The sequence below is a fragment of the Grammomys surdaster genome, unplaced genomic scaffold (assembly GCF_004785775.1).
Source record: "Grammomys surdaster isolate TR1022 unplaced genomic scaffold, NIH_TR_1.0 126071, whole genome shotgun sequence".
Classification (NCBI taxonomy): Eukaryota; Metazoa; Chordata; class Mammalia; order Rodentia; family Muridae; genus Grammomys; species Grammomys surdaster.
In genome coordinates this window covers 699,222-718,652 of record NW_021620880.1, presented here as the reverse complement: position 1 = coordinate 718,652, position 19,431 = coordinate 699,222, and the positions used below count along the sequence as shown (strand labels likewise).

Below are 19,431 nucleotides of genomic sequence, written 5' to 3'. Positions count from 1 at the left end.
CCACTCAGGTCTCCGATGTTTATTAACCTGTGACTTTGGGCAGCCTTCCTTGCTTCTTGATTTTCTCATTAGCAAAATGAATACTGGGATTCACATCTCATATGAGTCTCCTATGAATCATATGCAAAGATGATCTAAGATAAGTGCATATAGAACCGTATAGAGCTGGGAATCTTGGCAGTTAGGGAAAGGGGCTGATTGTTACTCACAGTACAGTGAGAAGGCTTCCTGTAAAGGACACTGAGTTTCAGTCAGGCAAGGTGGCAGTAATGTCAGCACTTGGAGGTGAAGGCAGAATTAGGAATTCAAGATCAGTCCTGGCTACATATGCATTTCAAAGCCAGCCTGGGCTACCTATGACTTTGTCTTATAAAAAAAAAAAAGCCAGAGAGATCGATAACTCATGGGTCAAGCATTTGTTGCCCAATCTTGACAACCTGAGTTCAATTCCCAGAACCAAACCTAAAGGTGGAAGAAAAAAATGACTTCATACAATTGTCCTCTGATCTCCACAGAGCCACCACACCATCTCCGTTATACATACACATGATTATAAATACAATTTAAAAGTAGAAGAGGAATATGGGTTTGTTTTCTTCTTCCTCCCCTCCTCTGCTTCCTTCTCTTCTTCCTCCTCCTCTCCTTTCTCCTCCATCAGGGTTTCTCTGTGTAGTTTGTTGTTGTTTTGGGTTTTGTTTTGCTCTGTTTTTCTTGGCTGTCCTGGAACTTGTTCTGTAGACCAGGCTGCCCTTGAACTCAGAGATCTGCCTGTCTCTCACACTCCCGGTGCTGGGATTAAAGGCATGAACCACCAACTGGCTATTAAGCCATTTTCTAAACCCCTCCCTTCACCCTTCTCAAAATACCGAGGGTCTGAGCCACTGGTTCCATCCTGACATCTTGGTTTTTCTGTGAGTTACCATCTTTCTAACTTCACAGTTTCCTTCCCAGTCTGCCAGCTTCGTTTTCTCTCCCTGCCCAGACCTCTCATTAGTCCAATTAGTAAATCATTGCGGTCATAGCAGACCCGGGATTGGGGTCCCTTGGGGATAGGCATTATGCTGGGGAAGTGAAATGATTGGGAGAGTCACAGAGACATTCTCATTTCCATAGGGAGTGGACCTGGGGGAGCAGGGTTGGCAGTAGATGAACCTCCCAGGGCCCAGGTCTCTGGGGACATCATCAGGATAATCATCGAGGACTTTATTATACGGTGAATGTCTGTCAATTTGGCAGAACACTGGGACCTAAACAGGGACAGGAAGGCTCTGGTCTGGAGCTAATAACCAACCTCAGGCTTTTGGCTTTATTCCATGCTCTGGCCTTCAGTGTCACATTCATGCAGTCACAAACACAAGTTCCCTCAGTGCTCTGTCAGCTAAAGGGTTGTGGGTATGTTTCCAGCCTGGAAGGCTGGTGGACGGGATGAAGCTGGGAGGGCCCAGAAATGCATGAGTGCACCTGCTGATTGCTAAGAATAACCAAACTCCAAGGTTCCCAAAAGTCCCCTAGCTATTACCACACCCAGAAAGCTTGGTTCTCTCCTAATTTTGACAGGGTAAAGGAGCAGGTCTGGGGGATGGAGAGAAGATGGCTTAGCAGTTAAGAGCACTGCTCTTCCAGAGGACCTGAGTTCAATTTCCAGCAACTACATGGTGGCTCACAACCATCTGTAATGGGATCTGATGCCGTCTTCTGATGTGTCTGAAGAGAGCTACAGTATACTCATATATGTAAAATAAATTTAAAAAAAGGAAGAAAGAAAAGAAAAAGGAGCAAGCCGAAGACACACACACACACACACACACACACACACACACACACACACAAAATGGGGACTTACTTCAGATGGACTCAGAGGTTCAAGCAGCCCAGGGTCTGGCTGACATCATGGGTGCAATATGGAAATTAGCATCTTTAACCCCTTCCCTGTGCCCTCAAAGCACGAAACCAGAATTTATGCCAAGGATGAGGGATGGACCAGAAATCAAGGGACATGGCTTGGTGGGACGCCAGTCTGACTCTCTGTCCTCCAGTTATTCTATCACACTCTTTCTTGTGTTTGTGTTTGGGGAAACTGAGTCAGTTATTCTATCACACTCTTTCTTGGGTTTGTGTTTGGGGAAACTGAGTTGGCATCACATTCCTCGTGCTGACACCTGGTAACTACCTGCTATGCTGTCAACACTCTTATTCACCACCCAGAATTATGAGCTTCTGTGCTGGCCCCAGCTCAAGAAGAATGGAGGAAGAATGCCAGCGTTTTCTTCCTCTTAGTTCTACTCAGCCACAAACCACCTCAAACCACCTACAGTGTTCATAACAGACTTTCTGCAGATCTCAAAGGGTAGTTTTGTGCTCTCTCTCTTTCTCTCTCTCTTTCCTCTCCCTCCCTCCCTTCTTCCTTCCTTCCTTTCTCTCTTCCTCTCCCCCCCTCTCTTTCTTTCTGTTTTGAGACAGGGTTTCTCTGTAGCCCTGGGTATCTTGGAATTTACTTTGTAGACCAGACTGGCCTCAAACTCTGAGATCTGCCTGCCTCTGCCTCCTGAGAGCTGGGATTAAAGAAGTGTACCACCACACCCTGCTTGCCCTCCACCCCTTTATTTTTCTCTTTTAGACAAGGTTTTTCAGTGTAGCTCAGGCTGGCCTAAGAATTTCAGATCCTCCTGTCTCAGTCTCAAGAGTGCTGGGACCGTGGGGAGTGCCACTCTGCCTTCTGCAAAATCTGGTCCCATTTTAACATTACATAGGAATTTTAAAATACACACTGTCAAGCCAGTCTGTACGTACTGAATCAGAACAATGAGGTCAGCTGTATGGTCTTTCTTTTTTTCTATTACAGCTCAAGCTCTGTTGACCAAATCCTGGGATTATAGGCATGCAGTACCACACCATTTAAAAAACAAAAGCAAAACCAAACCAAACCAAACCAAAACAAAAAACCCCACAAGGTTTCAGGATAATTCTGATATTTGATGAAATCAAAGCACCTATCTGCGTTGCTTTTAAGGATAACTTGGAAATACTGGTGGCACAGAGATGGAAAGAAACTAAATGAAACCTGACCTTGTGAATAAAACTCCACAAAGTGTAGCATTACTGAAAGGATCTTTTCTGGGTTCTACTCTCCTCACCGCAGAGGCCTGTACATAGGTGATGACCTCTTCCTTTACCAAGATGGGAATTGGCTCTCACCCCCAACCCCTGGATTCTTTATCTCTCTCATCTCTTCCATCCCCTTTCCTTTTTCTCTTTTTTCCTGTTGTTGAGACAGGGTCTCATGCAGTCTGTGCTAGCCTCGGCTTTGATGGGGCCAAAGATGACCTTGAATGTGAGATCCTCCTGCCTGAGTGCAAAGATTATTGGCAGGTACCACCACGCCTGGGTCTATGAGGTTCTGGGGATGGAATCCAGGGCTTCCCAAATCCTAGGCAAGCACTTCACCAACTGAGCTCTGTCTCCACCTCCCTCACACACCTCCAACCTGGTGCTTGTCAGTTCTGTCTCTTCTTACAGTAGCATTCGCCACCTTCTCTGTGCATACTTTGAACTTTGTTACTTTGGCTGTGCTGTGCTTGTCGTTGGCAGTTTGTTTTTCCCAGTCACGATGGGGTGTGGATAGTTGTCCTCCCTAATGCTACTGCACCTTTCTGTTTTTTAGTAGGTAGACACTGGGTGGCTGCTAAGTTTCACCTATGGAAAGTCATGTATCACCTTTACACAGACTTTAATTCTGTACCCCTATTTGACTTTAATTCTGTACCCCTTGTCTATTTGCTTACCCCCACACTTTTTCCTTCCTTACTAGCTAAGGCCTTGTTATGAGTCTTGTTTTCTGGAAGGTTAGGTCCTTTGGATTTTTTTACTTTTATAATATTGGTGATTGAACCTAAGGCTTTGAATATTCTAGGCAAGGAGTAACTCTAAGTAAAGCTAAGGCACTGAGTTACATGCCCAGCTCATTTTTATTTTTTATTTTGAGACAGAAATAAAAGCCCAGGTAATGCCCAGGTTGGCTTTAAACTCACTCTGTAGTCCAGGTTGGCCTTGAACTTGTGTTTTTTATGTCCCAGACTCCTGAGTGATGGGATTATATCAGCTTGGACAGAGTCACCAGGCCTGAGTTCTGTTTCATTTTTAGTTTTTAGTCTTGATTTTTGTTTATTGAGACAAGATCTCCATAAGTGTTAATTTTAAGGCTGGCTGTCTAGCTCAGGCTAGCCTCCAGCCTGAAACAATTCTACTGCTGAGGCCTTCTAAGTACAGGGATTATAAGTGTGTACTACCAAGTCCAAGTTTGTTTTTGTTTTTTGCCAGGCTCTCATGTAGCATAGGGGTTAGACTCAAACTGCCTAGGTACTGAAGGCTGGCCTTGAGTTTCTAATACTCTTGTCTCTACTTTCCAAATGCTGGGATTTTAGGTATGTGTTACTATTCTCACTTGTTTTATTTACTTGTTTATTTACTTATTTTATTTATTATGTAGCCCTAGTTGGCCTGGAATTCGATATGAAAACACCAGAACCTACATGGTGGAAGAAGATAATCAATTTCTGTAAGTTGTCCTCTGATTTTTATATGCATTCTGTGGTCACACACAATAAATGTAATATAAAAAAAAACAAACAAAAAACCAAACCAAACAACCAAACAACCAAGAACAAGAGGCTGGAGAGATGGCTCAGTGGTTAAAAGTACTGTCTGTTCTTCCAGAGGTCCTGAGTTCAGTTCCCAGCAACCACATGGTGGCTCACAACCATCTGTAATGGGATGCGATGCCCTCTTCTGGTGTGTCTGAAGAGAGTGACAGTGTATTCACAAATATAAAATAAATAAATAAATCTTAAAAGAAACAAAACAGCCAAATAGGGAAAAGTATATTATGCTCTCAGACTGAAAGACTTATTTCTATAAAGCTGTCAAGTTCCGTCGGGATGATGCATAGATTCAGTGCAGTCCTAAGGAAAAAACCTCAATCTGTGTGGGAGGTGAAAATAACAGCAAAGATACAGTTGGGGTGGAAAATGTAGAAGAACTGGCTGGGCCAGCTATGGAGATATATTTGAAGGCTACTGTAATTCAAAAATATAGTACTGCCCCATAGAAAGTTCATCTGACTTTTGATACATATCAGATGTTTAATTAGATATTTGATTAATGACATAGAACTTCAGAGTAGTGATGAAAGACAGAACTTTCACTGAATGAAGCTAAGCTCACTGGATTGTCACATGAGAGGAAAAAAAAAAGAACTTGGATCCTTTTTCTTTTCTTTTTCTTTTTCTTTTTTTTGTGTGGGCTTCCAGTCAGGGTTTTTCTGTGTAGCCCTGACTGTCCTGGAACTCACTTCACAGACCAAGCTGGCCTAGAACTCAAGATCAGCTTGTCTCTGCCTCCTTAGTAATGGGATCAAAGACATGTGATACCTGGATCTTTTCTTAATCATATGCAAAAATCAATACAAGGCCCAGGGAGATTGTACATGAGATAAAGGCACTTGTTATCCAAAGCTGATTCTGCGTTCAGTCCCTAGAACCCATAAAAAGATGAAGGAAGAGATCTACTTGACAAAGATCTCCACTCTGACTACTATGATAGAATCATGGCACACACACACACCACCACATATCATATACGCACACATACAATAATCAGTGGTTGGAGAGATAGATGGCTTATCAGTTAAGAGCACTGGGTGCTCTTCTAGAGGATCCAGGTTCAATTCCCAGCACCCAGAGTGTGGCTTACAACAAATGGCCTGTGACTCTATTCTAGGGAATCCAATGCCCTCTTCTGGTCGCTGTGGGCACTGCATGCACATGATACAGACATGCAGACAAAACAGCTACATACGTAAAAATAAATAAATTTTAAATTTTAAATCAATTCCAGACCAAAATTATATACAAATCTATAAAAGTTTAAGAAGAGAATTATGAAAGACTTTTTTTACTTTGGAGTAGAAATAGATGCTTTAAGATGTAAAAATGTTATTAACCATAAAATAATAAGAAATTTAACTATTTTAAAATAAAATTGCCAGGCATGGTGGTTTATGCCTGTAACCAGAGCACTCAGGAGGCTGAGGCTGAATGCTCTTGAGTTTAAGGACACCTTGGAATACAGAGCAGAGTGAGACCCCTATACTATAAAAATAAAATTGGAGTTGGGCTGGGTAGAGAGATGGTTAGGCAGTTAAGAACACTGGCTGCACCCGCAGAAACCCAGGTTCGATCTCTAGCACCCACAATCTTCTGTGACTCTAGTCTCAGGGGATCCCTTGCCTTCTTCTGGCCTTCCTCAGGCACTGCATACAAGTGGTACACAGATAATACATGCTAACAAAACACTCAAACACATTGAAAAAAAAAATCAGGGGCTGGAGAGATGGCTCTTGTTCCTCTCCCAGAAAGCCCTCGGAGGCCAGAAGAGGGCATTAGAATCCTTGGAGCCGGGTTTCATGCTGTCCAGTGTGTCTGCTGGGAACTGAACCTTGCTCCTCAGCAAGAACATTATATGCTTACTTCACAGCTGAGCCATCTCTTCTGTCCCCAAAGTGTAAATTTTTGATGTAGTCCAATATCTCTATCATTTTTCTGGCTTCACATTTTGTTTCAATGATAATAAATAGCAGTTGCTGTTAATTTTCATGATCATGTTTACTGTGAGAAGGGAGAAGAGGCTGAAGGGAGACTGCTTTCTAAAAGTCCTATGCAGTAGACAAACACATGAGGACAGTCAGAAAAGTAATTTTATTCCAAAGGTATGACATGGATGGAAATGGTGTGTGTGTAAGTGCCACAGTGTGCATATGGAGATTAGAGGATAGGGACTTGCAGGAGTCAGTTGTCTCATTCCACTATGTGGGGTCTGTGGATCCAACTCAGATTGATATACTTGGTGGCAAGACTATTATTGCTGAAGTATCTTGCCCACCCTGTTTTTCTTTTCTCCTCCTCGATACAAAGTATAACTATGCAGTTGAGACTGAACTGGGACTTGGATTCCCCTGCCTCAAACTTCCAAAGAGTGCAGGGATTGCAGGCATGCAGGTCCATACCTGGCTTGCAAAGTCTTTGCAAGTATAAACATACTACACGTCAGTGAGCCATTACTGATATTTTCAGTCTTACTTACTTCGTAGATAACACACAGTGGAGAAAGCACAAGGTAGCTAGATTCCGCTGTTCCTAATAAGTCTTTACTTCAGAATAATTTCCTTCCAGCCTTCACTTTGTTGATTGTTCAAAAACCACGAACAGAAACCAGAAAACCCACATCCCCAAACCAACCCTTTATCTATTAGTCCCATTTGTTTTTCTGAAGATGAAACAATATTTTCCCAAACTGAGGAAAGAATTTTCCGTAGAGACAATTATTGAACTCCAGGCTACAGTAGAAGCTGGAGGTGTACTGATAACTAAATAGTGCCTCTGCCAGTGGGAACTTGAAGTCCTTTCACAGTGACAGCGTGCTGCGTACCAGCTGCCACATTTCTTCAGGGTAGGGAGTACGTGCCTCAGAGGTCGCCCAAGTTAGGCTCCAGAGGCCGATGTCATCGAAGTTTGGCTTGGATTCCGCACTCATTTGCGGCTGCGGCTTGGAAGGCAACCCTTACATCATTCCCTTCTCCTGAAGCCTACAGAATAGGTCCTTCTCTACTATACAGCAGATCAACCGCAGTGAGGATTTGGTGCTCTGAGTTTAGCTCTGCCAATCTATTTTAAGGACCTAGTGCGCCCACAAGCGGTTGCAGAACTGCAGAAGACGCTCGGAGAAAGGAGAAAGGAGAAAGGGCCACTTTAATGCGCGCCTCCTAGGGGGCCGGGCTATCTTAGGCCTCGCCCCTCTCAGGAACCAATTTCCGACGCAACCTCATCCTGGGGCTCCGATTGGCTGGTTTTGGAGCGTGAGGACGTTGCGTCGCGGGGCGGGGCGGACGAGCGGTGTCTGTCAGGGTTTCTGCTCTACGCCCCCGACCACCGCCCCCTCCCCTGCGGTCGCGTCGTTTCCTTCTCTCGCCTGCTCTGAGAGGGGACAGGTGACGGCCTGGGCTCCGGGTAGCGGTTCAGCCTCGGGGCATCTCCTCAGCTAACTCTGAGCTAGCTGCTGTCCTCGAGCGGGTCCGGGCCGGGGGAAGATGGCGGCCGCGCCCCGCGGCGTCTGGGAGCAGCGGCGCCTGGGCTATGGCTTGGGACCCCTCGCACGGTTGCTCATCCTTGCGCAGGCGCTGCTGCTGCTGCTGCTGCCCGCTGCCTGGGCCGGCCTGTGCCCGGCGCCCTGTGCCTGCCGCCTTCCTCTGCTGGACTGCAGTCGCAGGAAGCTGCCCGCGCCCAGCTGGAGGGCACTGTGGGGCCCACTGCCCCCCGACATCTCCGGCCTGTAAGTAGAGGGCCCGAGGGCGCGGTTGCCAGCGAGTTCGGAAGGGAGCTGTTCTATTGAGATTGTGAACTTTGGGTTTCCTGGTACTCGTGGGAAAATCAGGGTTAAGATCTGGAGTCCTAGGGGATCTGTGATGTTTTGGGCTGGAGATGTTTAGTGTTGGACTCACGGGTCCAGCTGAGACTCTGGATGGCTGTGGGTCGGGTCCCAGTGCGAAGCCCTCTTTGGGCTGCATCATTTTTGTATTCCAGCTTGATTGGTCCTTGGGCACGTGATGCAAACAGGATCTCTCCCAAAGATACAGGAGCTCCCTTTTGTCCCCAGTTCTCCTATCGGCTCATTGTATGTTTAAGTTCTGAAACTTGAGTTCTTGATAGGGTTGGAAACCTCAGAATGCATAAGGAAGATCATTGCTGATCGATCCCTAATATTTTTGTAAGAGCAGTATTCTTTTGTAATCAGTTTAAAGAAGGGATTTTTTTCTTCCCAAATCACGATACTTTGTTTTCACTATGTTGCTTTGAGTCAAAGGTCCTTCATATTAGATCTCTTTGTTTATGTATGAGAGTCCAGGGTAGTGCAATGGATTCTGACGTCCACCTCTGACTTTAAATCCTGACAAACTTGTATTAGCTAGTGGCACTTGGAGAGCTCATTGGTCTGAGTCAGTAGGTATTAAATACAACAGTAGGTATTAAATACTGCAATTATGAGACTTCTTAGTCACCAACATACAGTTATGTCTCTGCCACTAACTGATCAACATGCTTATTGACTTCTAGAGTTACCTCTGAAAAAGAGTTATCACTAAAAATAGTTTTGTGATATAATTAAAATACGAAGACTGGTTAGGTTCTCATTGGAAATAGAATACAGATAGAACATCTGTGTTGTAGAGGTTAAGTATACATTTGCAGAACGTATTTGTAGGTTAGCATAAAGAGGAAAGAAGCTATTTCCTATATTCATTGAGAAAATTAGCAACTGCTACAGTTAATATAGAATTGCAATGTAGTAATACAGCTTTTGTCATTTTGTGGTGGTTATATCTGTAGCTTATTCTGATTTGACTCAGACTTTAGTATTATCATGTAGTCTGAATTAAACCAAGCACAGCATCTTCTTTATACAGTAGGTGCCTTTTTTGAAGAAATTGATGAGACAGCTACCTGATTGTGATAGACTGAATCTGACATAGGTTTAAACACACAATATGACTTAATGTAACTAGTTGAAATAAACATGGCCTGCTTTTGGAGACCTTTCATTGAGACTTGCTGAGCATGCTTGTTTAGTATTCATGAAACTGAGTTTGAACACTAGTGCTGGAAAAGAATTTTAAAAAGTCATTAGTAAGTATGTAGTAATTAGAAGTAATGTTACCAAAGATGCAAATTGCCAGTTTTTTCATCTTTTTCCTTTTGTGTTTTGAGAGGAGGTAGCTCAGGATGACCTCCAACTGTCTATCCTGTCTCTGTTTACTGACTGCTGCCCACCATTCCCAACTTGCATTCAGAAAATTGAAATTAAAATGAAATTGACATTCTTAGTTGAAGTGAAATGCCTTGGAGAACAATTCCCTTATACTCAATTATTTTGAATATAGCTTTACTAAAAATTTCAAACCACAGGTAGAGTGCAGCCATGTTCTTTGTCAGAGTGTAATGTGAATGGGCTCTAGTTTGATTGCCTATAGAATCCTTGTTCCCTGAAGCCAAATGAGCATAGTGTCTACTGCTTATACTTTTATCAGCATTTTGGCATCAATGCATGGTTCACTAACCTCTTAACTTTCTAGGGGTTTTCTAACCCATAGCTTACAATTCCTCTTGCAAACCAGTTCTAAGGTCCACAGAACAATATGATCAGTATATTGCAACAACAGCCTCACTTCTTAATGTGGAATTTTTATATTAGTTACTTTTCTTTTTTCTTTTGTTTTTTCTAGATAGGGTTTCTCTGTATAGTCCTGGAACTCACTCTGTAGACCAGGCTGGCCTCCAATTCAGAGATCAGCCAGCCTCTGCCTCCTGAGTGCTGAGATCAAAGGCTTGCACCATCACTGTTTTTCTTGTTGCTATGACCAATTATCTGACACACATCAACTCAAGGGAGGAGTTTTGGCTTATGTTCTAAGAGATGCAGTCTATTATAGAAAGGAAGACTTCACTGCAGAAGGAGCATGCAGTGGCTTGCTCACAGCTAGATGGAAAAGGAAACATTTTTTTTGTTGTTGTTGTTTGAGACAAGGCCTTTCTAAGTAGTCCAGATTGTCTTTAAATTCCTATTTTTTCCTAATTTTGCCTCCTGAGTGCTGAGATCATTCTGTGAATGAACCACATTGGACACTAGTGTGTCTGTAATTTTTGATTTGTGTCATAATGTTGATACTTAAAAGTATTGGACTTTGGAGGATTTTGGATTTTCTGGTTATGTATATTCGACCTATATTTTTAAATCCGTCCTAGTTATTCTAATATCTAGTGTTAATGGAGAAACACTTAGCCAAAGTAGCTATAGACTGCTAGGGCCTTGTGCCTGCTAGGCAAGTCCTCTAAGCTCTGACCCCAGCCCAAGTTGTCATTGCTTCTCAAATGCCAATTTAGGAGATCTGTATCTTGTTTAATTCTTCAAAATTCTGTTCTACAGATTGAAAGACCTACAGATTCATTTTTATTAAAAATACTTTGTAGGGAACTGGAGAAAAGGCTCAGCAGTTAAAAGCACTAGCTGCTCTTGTAGCAGGTAGGTGTTCAACTCAGGCAGCTCACAACCATCTGTAACTCTAGTTGTGGGGATCTGAGGCCAGGACTATACAGAGAAACCCTGTCTCAAAAAACCAAGGAGGGTGGGTGAGGGATAATCACATAGTTTTCTAATGCTTGAAAATACATTTTTCTCATCTTAGTAAATAGCCTTTTAAAGTGGATAAATGTTTATTTTTAATGTGTGTTTCTCTCTCTGTCAGTCTGTCTGTGTACATACAAGTGCCTGGAGGCAAGAGGTATCAGGTTCTATGAAGTAGGACATTGTGCGCTGCTAGGAATTAAACTCAGGTCTCTGGGAGAGCACTATGTGCTCTTAGGTGCCGACCGTCTATCCACTCCGATCTTATAGTTCTAAATTTTTGTAGGGAAGCAATGTATTATGAGATTTTGAGATTGTCCTTTCATGTTATTTCAAGACAGAAACTCTCAGTTAAACTAAGATCTGGTTGTGCTAGCTAGCTTGCTGGGGGAACCCCTGACTCTGTCCTTGGAGACTGGGATTACAGGTGGGCCACTGTACCCACCCAATGTTTATGTGAGTTCTGGGGACCTGAACTTGCCAAGTGCTTTTAACTGTAGAACCATCTTCCTAGCCCTGCTTTATTCTTTAAAGGGTGTTCTAAGCCAAATGAGAAACTGGCATTTAACCAATGGAGAAAGAGCATATTAAAAGCTTAGCAAAAATGTTTCTAAGAAGGTCTTTTAATGTGTTCTTATATTTTCTTTTTATGTGCCAAAGTAGATGACTCAACTAATTCTCTATTACTCTAGTCATGAAAAATGTTAGGATGTTCACTTGATAAAATCAAAGCTATTTAAATAATTTTACTCCAACCAAATTACTACATTTGCATTAGGACAATCTCCAGAAGAATTTTTTTCTGCTTTGTTTTTGTTTTGTTGAGACAGGGTTGTTCTGTGCAGCCCTGGCTATCCTTGACTTGATTTATAGAGCAGGTAGTCCTTGAATTTACAGAGATCTCCCTGTATCTGCCTCCCGAGGTAAACTTTACTTTTTTTTTTTTTTTAAGGAATGTGCTTCTGCTTCTGTTGTCCTCCCTCCCCCCGCCAAGAAAAAAAAAAAAAGAAAGGACTGTAATTCTGTTATTTGTAAATAACAGTTGGCAGGAGCAGTTTTAAAATTAAGCAATAAACAGTTTAACAGCAGAAACTGCACCATAATAATTGGAAACTAAATGCTATTTCTTTCAGGTTTCCCTTATTTTGTTTTTAATATTTGTTTTAAAATACTATCACAGCTTACTCATATAATTTAAATCTTAGCAAGTTTCATTGGCAAAAGTATAGATAATCCCGCCGAGCATAAGAGTCTTTCTTTGGAAGCCATTCGATATTAAAGGCACATACCTTTTTTTTTTTTTTTTTAATTTATTTATTATATATGAATACACAGTAGCTGTCTTCAGACACACCAGAAGAGGGCATCAGATCTCATTACAGATGGTTGTGAGCCACTATGTGGTTGCTGGGATTTGGACTCAGGACCTCTGGAAGTGCAGTCAGTGCTCTTAACCACTGAGCCATCTTTCTAGCCCTAAAGGCACATACCTTTAATCCTAGCACTTGGGAGGCAGAGGCAGGTGAATCTCTGTGTTCAAGGCCAGCCTGGTTTACAGAGGAGTTCTAGGACTGCCAAGGATACACAGAAAGACCCTGTCTTGAAAAACCAAAAAATAAAAATAAATAAATAAATAAATTAAAACAAAGTAAAAAAAGAGTCTCTCTCTGGGAAGCTGTTAAATCTGGTGCTGGGCTAACTGATGTTACCATTGAAAGGCTAGGAAGGTGGGCTTAGTGGGTAAGAGTGCTTGCTGAGAAAGAAAGCAAGGTGACCTGGGTTAAAGTCAAATCCCCAGCAGTCATGTGACAGGTGAACATGGCTGTGCATGCCTGTAACACCAGTGTATTGGAGGATACTGGTGGATCCCACAGCATGATAGCCAGCCAGTCTAGGTTAAATGGTGAACTGCAGGTTCATTTATAGACCCTGTCTTAAAAAGTAAGATGGAGAGGTCTGGAGAGATGGCTCAGTAGTTAAGAGATAATTTAAATTCTTCCTACAAAATAATAATAAAAAAACAAAACCTATGTTTGTTATAGAGAAATGATGCGTTGTTATTTTAGTGATGAGAAAGCAATCGATACGCTTTACAACTAGGTCTTCAGTGCATGTTATTTATTTAAATTAAAATAAATAAGTTAGGACTGGAGAGAGCTCAGTGGTTAAGAGCACGGACTGCTCTCCCAGAGGTCCTGAGTTCAATTCCCAGCAACCACATGATGGCTCATAACCACCTGTAATTGGATCCAATGTGTGTGTCTGAAGACAGCCACAGTGTACTCATATACATAAAATAAACAAATCTTTCCCTAATCAGCAGAAAATAGTCTAAAAATAAAGTCTCTTCCTTTCCCCTCTAAAAAAAATAAAATAAAACAAAATAACAAAGTTTGGTGTGCCTTTGTGGTCAGAGAACATCTTAGTGGAGTCTGTTCTCGTCTACTTTGGGTTCTAAAGGTCAAACTTAGGCTGTACAACAAGAGCTTTTACCCATCGAGCCTTCTTACCAGCCCTTAAAACAATGTTTTAAATGGTTAAGATAGCTTTTTTGGTGTTGCTTGTTTGTTTCTCCCTAGGGCACTCTGGTTGGCCTGGAACTCACAGAGATCCCACTTGCATCCACCTGCTACCCCCAGCTAAGATAGCTTGTTTTTAATGTCCATTTTGCATTTTAGAGTCTTAACTTAGTTATTATAAATAGTCTGATAAAAAGACATGAATTCAGTTGATTCTCAAAAATGCTCACAAATAATGGAAAATACCCAATCTTCCTTTATAGTATTAGATATAATCAACATTATTTCCAGACATTTTCCTTTTTTTTTTTTTTTTTTTTTTTTGAGAGAGGGAATCTTGCTTTGTATTGTCTAGGCTGGCCTCTATTTTACTGTCTTCCTGCCTTTATCTCTGAGTGCTGGGATTACAGGTGTATCACTACACCTAGCCTGTTATTTTATTTTTAAAGATTTAGTTTATTAGTTTAAATTATGTGTATGGCTCTCCCCCTTCAGTCATAGGTTAGCAATAGCTCCTCGGCCAAGTGTGGGGCATGGGGCAGGGGTGCTCCTCCCCATTTATGCTGGAATTTTGGCTGGCTCAATCTTGTGCAGTTGCAAGTTCATGAGTGTAATAGCCATATCATGTCTGGAAGTCAGCATTTTGCAGTTCTCCTCTCTGTCCACCCGCTCTTACATTCTTTCTGCCTCCTCCTTGGAGATATTCTTGGAGCCTTGGATGGATGGCCTTGTGGGAGCGGAGAGGTTGAGAGACTATTCGCCACAGCTCAGCACTCACAGGTACTTAGGCTCCAGGTAGGATGAGGTTTTAGACAGTTTTTTTTCTCTATGATTAGATATTAAAGTAGAATGGAGACATTTAAGATGGAAAAGTAAAAATTCTTTTGTCACACTTAAGAAAAGCCACTGTTGTTTGATAGATAGGCATCATACACATGTGTCTTTTTCCTTTCTTTTGAAAACACAAATGAAGCCACTGTATAGATTGTATAAATATGTGTATGTATGTTTTAGCTGGTTGCAGAAAACTGTAGGATGGAACTTAAGTTATTTAACTTATCTTGATAGCATATCGATTTTAAGATTTTTTTTGTACAATAACTCCGTGGTAAGTAGTTTTCCAAAGTTATATGACTACATATGTAGAATAGATTCTTAGAAGTTATGTTAATGCATGATTCTGGAATATCAAGTAGCATAATATTGGTGTGTACCCCAGCATGTTGACCAGGTTTTTGGTAATGTATCCATCTTATTGCTATCTTTCTCGTGGAGTTAGAGTTCAGAATCAATTTTTAAGATTATAGTTTTAAAATTTTAATGTAGGGAGCTTGGACTGGTGGTACATGATAAGTCCCAGTTATTCCAGAGGCTGAGTGAGGAGAATTGCAAGTTCAAGGCCAATCCAAGCAATTTAGTGAGATTCTGTCTTAAAATAAAAGTGAAAAGACAGGGCTGGAGAGATGGCTCAGAGATTAAGAGCATTTGCTGTTCTTACAGAAGAGATGGATCTAGTTCTTAGCACCCACACGGCAACTTATAACAGTCTGTAACTCTAGTTCCAGGAGATCCAACACCTAAGCTTTATTTATGAATTTGTTTTAATTATGTATGTATATGTGGGGCATGCGTATGTGAGTGCAGGTGCTCTTGGGGTCCAGAAGAAGCCGTTGGATCCCCTGGAGTTAGAGTTACAGGCAAGTGTGAGCTGTAAAATGTGAGCTCTGGGAACTGAGCTCAGGTCCTCTGCAAGTACATAAGTAGTATGTACTTATAATCCTAGAGCCAACTGATTAACTAAAAAGTAAACTAAACTAACTAAACTAACTAACTAACTAATTAACTAACTAACTAACTAGAGGGCTAGACAGTTATACAGCTGAGTGGTAAAAATGCTTACCTAACAGGTGTAAGGCCTGAGGTTCAATCCCTGTAATGCAGGGAGATGGGGGAGTAGTTGTATTAGTCAGTTACACACGTGTGCGTACGTGCATGCACACACACATCATTTATTAGATAATAATGGCTTTCAGGCTACAGTCTGGCTAGTCCAACAAGGGGTTGTCTCAGTCCATGAAGCTGAACATATCTTCAGTATACACCAGAATTCCAAAGAAATAAGCTCTCATGCTACCACTGAAGGAATGGGCTTGCCACAAGAGTGAGGGCAGTGGCCAGAAAACAAGAGCTTCCTTCTCTCATGTCCTTTATAGGCTGCTGCTAGAAGGGGTGGCCCAGATTTAAGTATGTCCTCCCCTTGAATGATCCAATGAAGAAAAATACCTCATAGGTATTTAGATTTTGGCTAATTCCAGATGTAGTTAAGTTGACAACCACAAATATCCATCAACTAAGGTTTTGCCTTGGGAAATGGATTATGCCTGCATGTTCAATAGATAAATGCTTAAAAGAGATGGTGTTGGACCATTGTTCTATTTCAGATACCTTTATACATTGACTTCTGTGTTAATTATTTTATTTATATATTTAAAGCAGACCTATAAAGTTGGTGCTGGTATTCACAATTTATATTAGAAGAGACTGAAGTAAAGTATAGAGAGGTTAAGTGATTTGTCTGTGCTTCCTGAACTGGCTATGCAAAGGCTAGGTTCTTGTTTCCTGTATTGTTGTGATAGTCCCAAGAAGCAGTGCTTTAAGTGGTTAAGAACCTAAGGAAAGCGGTGTAGACAGGTAGGCTTGTAATCCAGCTAGCTACTCAGGAGGCTGAGGGAGCAAGATCGCAAGTTGAAAGGCTGCCTGACAGTAGAGTGAGACGCTTTTTCAGATGAAAAAGAAAAAGAGGGCTGGAGATGTAGCTCACTGGGACTGTGCTTACTTCCCAGGACCACAAAATCTCAGTAATAATATCCAGTAGTAGAAAAGCAAAAACGTGCCCCTTATGTTTGAAATGAGTGTCCCTATCATCCTACTTTTTGGATCCTTATAAAGGACATTCTGAGAAAGCAGTGGTTCTCAACTTTCCCAATGTGTGATCCTTTAATACAGTTTCTCATGTTGTGGTGATCCCTAACTATAAAAATTATTTTTGTTGCCACTTCATAACTGTAATTTTTCTACTGTTATGAATTGTAATGTAAATATTTGTATTTTCCGACAGGTTTAGAACCACTGTTATATAACATTATAGCCTTACAGAAGCAACTTAGTGGGAAAAGAGTTATGAAAGCGCTATTTTGGCTCTTTTTTTTTTTGGACAGGGTTTCAGTGTGTAGCCCTGGCTGTCCTAGAACTCACTTTGTAGACTTGCTTGGCCTCAAATTCACAGAGATCCATTTGCTGCTGCTACCCCGAGTGCTAGGATCAAAGGTGTGAGTATAGTCTTTCATGGAAGGGAACAGTGGTGTTGGGAGCAGTTTGGACTGTGGCAGTGGCAGTGTGAGGTAGTTGGTTATGTGCCATTGATACTCAGGAAACAGAGCTTACCCATTATCAAGTCCTGCCCTCCAGGTCTCCTTTGGTCCTGCTACTGCACAGCTTCCTCAAACAGCTTCACCAGCTGGGAAATGTGTTCAGCCGAATGAGCCTGCAGTGGACGTTACATTTGCATATAGCAACACTGTGTCAGAAACAGTACAAAGGAGACCAGAGAGTTTTGTCTGGAGAGCAGCACTGTGCATGGTACTGAACCTGGGTACTGAACCTCAAATTGTACTTACATGGTACTGAACCTGGGTCCTCTGTGAGACCATCAGGTTCTCTTAATGGTTGAACCATTTCTCCAGACTGTGTTTTTTGTCTTGAGATTGCATCTCTCTATGTAACCCTAGCTGGCCTGGAACCTACTGTGCAGAAGAGGTAGACCTAATAGTTTGATGCACACTGCGCAGGCACCCTTCCAGTAGACTATATTCCTGGCCCTTTTCAAAAAAAAAAAAAAAATACACAAGTTCTCACTAGGTTGCCTAGGTTGTCCTACAACTTGTAGTCTTCCTGCCTCAGCCTCCCAGATTTACAGTTCTGAGCCACTGCTTGGCTAGATGTGGGTTAGTTTTTGTTTGTTTGTTTTGATACCCTTTGTAAAAGACTCCCTTTGGGGGGCTTTATTATTGTTGAAGTTAATAATGTTGATTCTTGAAAACAAGAAAAAATTATTGACACAAGTGGACAGACCTGAGTAGACAGAAGAAAACTGTACTCTGCTGCTGCAGGAATTCTTTGTAGTTGGTTTGCAGAACTTGTGACTTCTCTGAGCATTCTGTAAATAATTTACACCCTGATGGCACTGCACAACCACAGTAATGGCACCTCTGGCTCCGGATGATATAAGCACTTTAATAATTCATTGCTTATTGCAGCTGCTTCCCTGTAGCATGAGTGAGAGGGGAGAGACCTTTACATATCAGTTCGTCCATTATTACTCATATTTGTAGTGTTAGAAAATGCCAGAAAGGCTATTGATTGTTAAATACATTTTGGAGATAGTTGAAGGGAATAGTTGGGGCTTTCATTTTTTAATAATAGCAGTGTCTGTGATGCCTTACTAAACCCCATTTCTTCCTGGTAGATGGTGATGATGAAGGTGATTATTATTATTATTCCTGGTAGATGATGATGATGTGGAGGAGGAATATGTATATGGTATGCATATGCATTTTGCATATGTATGGGCATATATGTCTGTGCAGAAGTGGGTGCACATGTGTGCAGATGAGTGAAGGAGGTTCAAGGTTGGTGTTGGGAGTCTTCCTTTGAGCAGGGGTCCCTCAATTGAACCCAGAGCTCATTGAATTTGTTACTCTACCTATTCAGGTTGGTCTTGGGATCTTGTCACTGCCTTGTAAGTGCCTGATTACAAGTGGGCTTTCAGGACCATGTGGCAGTTATGTGGGTATAAGGGATCCAAACTCTGGTCTTGACGATTGCATGACAAGCATCTTTTATCCTAAGACTTCTCCTGTGGGTGGAACTCAGTGTTAATAGAGAGTCCTTAACCAATTAATTTCTTTTCTTCTGGTTTTTCTTGATGTGTTTTCTCTGTGTACCACTGTCTGTCCTGGAACTTGTGCTATAGACCAGGTTGGCCTTGAACTCAAGAGATCCACCCGCCTCTGCCTCTGGCATACACCTCCACTGCCCTGCCCAAACAACTTCTTTTAAATAAAATACTTTAAAAGATAGTTTTTGTCAGAATTATTACTTAAAAAACAATAGCAATGCTTAGTTTTGTCCCCATGTAAATTAAACTCTTAAATGAAAGTGTCTTAAGATTTACTAATGAGCAGGGATGAATCTAGCTGAGAGCAAATTGTTTGGCTGTGTCACCCAAACCTGCATGCACTTGCCAACTGCCTGTGGCAGCACAGGGAGACAGATTGATCTGTAGTGTTTCTCCAGCATGCCCCTATTGCTAGCCGTATTGTAACATGCAGTAGGTCTCTTGGGCAAACAGCTTGTGTGGGCTAGGTTCTACTTGAGCATTGTAAAGACGACAGGAGTCATCCAGGTGAATTTTTTAAGATTGTTTAAACTCATGATGAACTTAAGTGAAAATTTCTATTCTAATAAACTACTTTCTAGCGATGGATGAAAGTTTGAATAAATAGCTTCTCTACTTTTAGTTTTGTGTGACTTTGGATTAGCAAGTTCTTAGTTTGTATGCTTGTTTTATGTATAAGCATAGTGAGGAATATTTGCCTTGCAGTTATGTGCTAATTTATCTGGT

General features: G+C 41.7%; 1 protein-coding gene across 3 annotated transcripts in view; it reads left to right on the top strand.

The window, feature by feature from the left end:
• Positions 1–7,936: 7,936 nt before the first annotated feature.
• The window catches only part of Lrig2 (leucine rich repeats and immunoglobulin like domains 2), a 52,305-nt gene continuing 40,810 nt past the window's right edge, over positions 7,937–19,431 (top strand). For 2 of the 3 annotated variants that reach the window (XR_003709779.1, XM_028755651.1), the window contains exon 1: positions 7,937–8,382. Coding sequence is in view for 2 of the 3 variants with exons in the window: in XM_028755651.1 (XP_028611484.1) it covers positions 8,141–8,382 (242 nt within the window). In the remaining variant the exon portion in view is untranslated. The remainder of the gene's footprint in view (positions 8,383–19,431) is intronic. The other variant, XM_028755653.1, reaches the window with a different exon arrangement.